The sequence below is a fragment of the Osmerus mordax genome, chromosome 15 (genome assembly GCF_038355195.1).
Source record: "Osmerus mordax isolate fOsmMor3 chromosome 15, fOsmMor3.pri, whole genome shotgun sequence".
In the NCBI taxonomy this organism is placed as follows: Eukaryota; Metazoa; Chordata; class Actinopteri; order Osmeriformes; family Osmeridae; genus Osmerus; species Osmerus mordax.
In genome coordinates this window covers 14,665,382-14,671,139 of record NC_090064.1, presented here as the reverse complement: position 1 = coordinate 14,671,139, position 5,758 = coordinate 14,665,382, and the positions used below count along the sequence as shown (strand labels likewise).

The following is a 5,758-nucleotide window of genomic DNA, read 5'->3' as shown; positions in this document are numbered from 1 at the left end:
ATTGAAGGCAGAGTTAGGGACAGGGTTTCTAATAGCGCATAGGGTGCTCTGTAAACAGAATGTTAACGCGTGTATTCGTTTACTCTGATAATAGACCTTATAAGTACTTTCTCGGATCATAGTGCGCTGGTACTATCGACGGAGAGGGATGGAGAGAGCGAAATAACACGAGGGATTGTTTGTCGCCGTTTAAATCCCATTAATTAAAACGTTAACGTGATTGGGTAAAGAGAGGGGGGAGATAGCCCTCTGTCCCAATAGGCGAATCCTCTTTAATAACCCGCCTCGAGATAATGATGTAAAAGACTCCTGCGCCCTGCGCGTGACGCTGATCGGTGTAGAGATCTGTTGAAGGTGAATCAGAGCGAGATAAGCAGCGCGAGCGCAGAGCAGGGCAGCACTTTTGAGAAGGAGTCGCCGAATCTCCACACCTCAGTTGACAAGTCAAGCAAGCTATCAAGACCAACTCCGACTACTGACAGCGCAAAGGGCAACAAACTTACAAGAAGCTTCAGCAGAATCACCACACATAGCCTACAATCAAGTGGAATCTGGAAGGCTATGGACAGGAGAATGAACTTGAACGGGCCAGGGGACATTTTCCACAAAACTCTCAGCGCCGTGTCCAACAAAAAGATGGACCCTTTCAGATCGACAGCCGGAATGGACCTGCCTGTCAGAGACCGCCAGTCTCCAATAAGCTGTTTCGACCAGACCGATTCGGACCCAATTCAGCCTGGAGGACTGGCAGGGGGTCGAGGGGGAACGCTGGGTTTGCCGACCGGATCTTTGTGTGTAAAGTACGGGGAGAGTGGCAACAGGACCTCGGCGGCCGAGAGCAGTGGCGGGGAGCAGAGTCCTGACGATGACAGTGACGGCAGGTGTGAGATGGTCCTCCTTACTGACGGGAGAACGGTGGCAGCGGGTAAACCCGAGGGAGGTAAGAAAAACAAAGAGCAGAAAACGCTCAGGCTAAACATCAACGCGCGCGAAAGACGGCGGATGCACGACCTGAACGATGCGCTGGACGAGCTTCGCGGCGTCATACCCTATGCGCACAGCCCCTCCGTGCGAAAACTCTCCAAAATCGCCACTTTGCTGCTCGCCAAAAACTACATCCTCATGCAGGCACAGGCGCTGGAAGAGATGCGGAGGCTAGTGGCTTATCTCAACCAAGGCCAAGCCATCTCTGCGGCTTCAATACCCGCCACCACTGCTCTAGCAGCACCCAACTTAAGTGCGTACGAGCAGCCGCCTGGGTACCCACCGGTATTTCCCACCGGAGTGCCAGCATCCTCCTGTCCCGATAAATGTGCTCTTTTCAACAATGTCACCTCTAGTCTGTGTAAACAATGTACTGACAAGCCTTAACTGCATCACAAGAGTGACCGATTAAGAGAGACTCAGCGAAGCACATGCGAAGACTACACCACTTTCTAAAACACTTCGACTTCGGAGAGGAGATTTAGGCTACTGTATTACAGTCAGTAGAAAACGAGACCGAGAAGTAATGCCGATGAATACTTTTATAACATTTACAAATGCATTCAAAAAGCGCTTTTTGTTCAGACAATACTTGATTGTGTATACGAAGCATACTTTAAGTGCTGGTGTGAATGACAGAGAAAACCAAACAGAAGTATATGAGTGGCTGCATGAGTTGCAGTTTGAAGTTGTTTATCACTTGCGCAGATGTGGACCCTATGGAGACTTGTATGACCTGACAACTTGTGACCATTTCACTTGAATAGAGGGACAACGTCCTGGAACATTAGTTGATCTAATAAACCAGAATATCGCTGCTTTTATTTTACTTGTTCAATTTAAAAGAGACGTTTGCTGTTTACTTAGCTATCACGCTATATTTCGTGTACTTTTTTACTGAGCACTCAAGAGGAATGTCATAAGGAAAGCAAGTATGAAATAATTCAATTCGAATCAAGATGGTTTAATCACTCGTTTATCTAGCAAAAGAAACCTGCTGACTTTTCAATCGACACTGTAACAAAGCCTAACGTTCAGGTGAATCTCTTAAAGCTTGTATTTATGTCCATGTCGTTTTCAATTGGTCTTTATTAATTTATTGATTGTTTATTTTGTTTGCATGGTAAATTGTATTCTGCATCAACGACGTTGCTGTATAATTTGCGTTTCTTCCATATTGTGCTGACCATAAGGTTGAGGTCTTGAGTGATCAGGCGCGTTGTCAGGTCAAGTTGAGGATTATTGTAGATACGTTAGTTCATAAATGGTAAAGAGGGCCATTTGTATGTGTTTATGTGTTGGAAAGCTTTATTAAAATATTTTGAACAACACTTATTTTCATGTCTGCTCGTCTGATGTCACACAACAAAGAAAAACACAACCAATCCCATATTTGACTTTTTGACAAAAATGTCTATTTGGATTTTAACATTACATTTGCAATCTGAAAATGACCTATTAACATTTCATCACCTTTCACAGAAGCTTTTTCACGTTTGATATAACAATGTGAGTCGCAGATAAAAACGTTTTATTTGGGTAACCAAAACGAATATGGTCACTAAAAGATAGACGTGATGATCCTCGTAACCTCTCCATGTCACAAATATGCTGAGGCAGAATAGTATTTCTGCTCCATCAAAAGTCTTAACTCTTCTGGATTGTGTTCTGTAAAAACACACGCAGCCTTGGGAGCGAAGGCCAGACGTGGGGGGCAATATTGCCCTGCGGCTATCAAAAAATGTCTCTTAGTATTACATGACAAAGCTCTGGCGACCGTAATTATGATTATTAAAATAATTTCCATGACGATGTCTAATAATATGTTAATTCGAAAACAACTGTGTATGAAAACTGTCTACTGTAATACCTAGGCTCACTTAATGAAACACATCGTTAAGGCAATTAGACCTCCAGAATGTGATTAAGGAACGTAATTACGACACTGTTCATTGCCATAATTGGGTGTCTTTAATCACAACATAGCCTATCAGTGATCAGCTGCCCTGCCGTCGGTTTGCCTATTGTTCTGATGTGCTGTCTATCATGGTTCTCACATTCGGACAGGGCTAAAGGGCAGCCATAAAATGGTGGATGAGAAATGCCCATGAAAGGACAACTGCTTGCAGTCCTCATAATTCCATTTTATTCAGAACAGCTGACCATAACGGAAGAGCAGGATTTAAAATGTTCATTTTGAGTTGAAAGAGAACGATATTATCTCTTCAGTTTGACAATTTTTTTAATAGGGATAAGCTCATGCTGTCAAGTGCAACCTTTCCTGAAAGACCAATACACAAGGAATTTTAAAACAATCAGAAAGTTTTTAAATGAATAGGCCCATGTAACAGGTTAATATGTACCACTTAGGCTTGAAATGTTATTCATCTAATTGTATAAATATATATATAATATTGAGAATGGTCAAGGTTTATGTATTTAAATTATTATTATTTTTTGTAAAGATATACTTTTAGATCAAATTAATTAAATTACTAATAGTATAGTATTTTTTTTACATTTGACATTTAGATTTTAAACATTTTGACTGGCATTCTGAACATTTCAGCACCATGGACAGCACCAAAATTCCGTGAGGTACGTTCAGAAAGATTCCCCCCAAAAAAGAGAGAGGTCAACAATTTTAACACAGGTCTTATTGCTGTGAAACTACACTTGTGATGATTTAGAATGTTACAGAAACCTATTTACAAAGATGTAAAAAACTAGCCATCAGTCTGTCAACACGTTCTGACATGAAAAGTTCAACATAATTTTGTTTCCTTCTAAATAATATCATGAAGTGCTAAGAACTTGAATTAACGAATGATAACTAGATTGCAAATTGTTTTGAAAATACAGACAAATGTGCACACGAACACCTTCATTTTCTAAATATTCATTCTCAGCTGGTACAGTATTAACACAAACAAAAAATCTAGTCAATTAAGTTATATAAACACAATTAAAACGACACATTTATATATCTATTGTCTTCTGCTACTTTTACTATTTAACACTTTTTCCCCAAAAGCAATGCCTGATGCATAGACTTCATTCTGAAGTCGGACTCATCTCAAAATAAGTTCACAACGTATCTCTCTCCCATGGCAGGGATTTGAGCACCTAGATGAGGTTACTACCCCAATTCACAACACTGCCATACCTTTCTCCATTGTCCAATCAGGGTTCAGAATCTGTACGAGCCATTTAGACAACAGGGTCATTACACTGTCCTATCTAATCCCATCATGCACATAAATGCTTTGAATCATCACGGAATGAGCGTTAATCAGGAGGGGAAATAATCATGCAGACATCAGAATGACTCTGGCATATAAATATTGTCAGCAATTACTGCTGGACCTCATCGACTTTCAGGATCCTACTCACCAGAAACAAATGGCTTCAGAACACGTTTTTAGTCAAAAAACAACAGCATATTTTTAACACACTACAAAGTAACGATAGCATTCTGTGGCCGATGAAAACTGAGACTTAACAAAAAACATTAATTATGCAATGTGCATTAACCCACAAATGACTGGAGCATTTAACCCATACTAATACTCACATTAGCCTTGTGGAGGCTATTCCCTAGGGGTGAGACAAAGATGCGTGTGTGTGTGAGGGGGGAGAAGGGGGAGAGAAGGGAGGGGGGGGGGACCCAAACTGCACAGATAAGATGATCAAAAGCACCTAAGGTTTTTCTAGTTTTGAACGGAAGTATAACATCTAGTCCTCAGGGTCATGCATGTGAACGTGTAACATCTCAATTCAATCTCTGATAGTTTTCCCCTCTGGTGATTTCCCCTCATTCTCTTGATGAGTGAGTTACTGTAGAAGGAGAGTTAATGGTCCTGCTTTTCCACTGGGCTCATTGTAAATCTGTGTAAGCTACTGGAGTACAGACATACTGTAGAGCGTATAGATATAAAGAATTAAGAATTATAGGGCAATGGGTGTTGAGATTGCAGCTGAGATCGCAACATGCTATAAGAAGACTCTCTGTTTCTGTCTGAGGTGTGAGTTAGCTGGAGGTTAGAGAGGATGTTGTTGCACAGAAAATGTACTACAGGAGCTACAATCGCAACCTAGTGAGCAGCCAACAGTAGCTAGAATCAACAAAATCTTTTTTTTAAATTTCATGAATCTAGTAAAGCCTACCATGTCTTGAAGGCATTTATGGATAGACCCAGAGGTCATGAAAAAAAAGAAAGATAAAAATCACCCTTTTCATGAACCATAAAATATCCAATTTACCATATCAAGAACCACCAGGATGTCTATTCACAGCACAGATGTGATGTATGCGAAAGATGATAAACATGGAAATTACAAAATATACATAAGCGCTATGAATTGAACTGTCTCCTATCAGTAAGAGGCCCAAACAGGGAATTGAATTATCCACCCGGTGTCATAAACAGGAAATGGAGAAATATGCACCGCATGGGCCAAGCCGCCAAATATCAAACCCTGCCCAGTTACTCATAGTTGTCAGTCTTGTGATATCACAGCACGCTCCAGGTTTCCTGACCACACAGCACCAGCTACACTGCCCAAGGCAGATATGGATGTGCTATAACACACAGGTTATTATTACTAGTAAGAAGACAGACGTGATTGAAGTTTTACAATATCAGGGGAAAATGTATAACACGTAATATTGTGTGGATTAATGATGTTCAGCATGCAGAGTCAGTTTATCCTGTGATCCAGTTTTAAATAGGAATGCGCTCGGCCAGTTTGTGGTGTAACATGACGGGGATGG

At 41.0% G+C, this 5,758-nt stretch overlaps 1 protein-coding gene across 1 annotated transcript; it reads left to right on the top strand.

The window, feature by feature from the left end:
• The first annotated feature begins 561 nt into the window (after positions 1 to 561).
• bhlhe22 (basic helix-loop-helix family, member e22) lies at positions 562 to 1,371 on the top strand. The gene has a single exon (XM_067252115.1). It carries the CDS (start codon positions 562 to 564, stop codon positions 1,369 to 1,371), a length of 810 nt encoding a protein of 269 aa, XP_067108216.1.
• Positions 1,372 to 5,758: the final 4,387 nt, after the last annotated feature.

What these genes read in the sequence shown, in the direction of transcription:
- bhlhe22 (XM_067252115.1), top strand. Translation starts at nt 562, where the DNA reads ATGGACAGGAGAATGAACTTGAACGGGCCAGGGGACATTTTCCACAAA.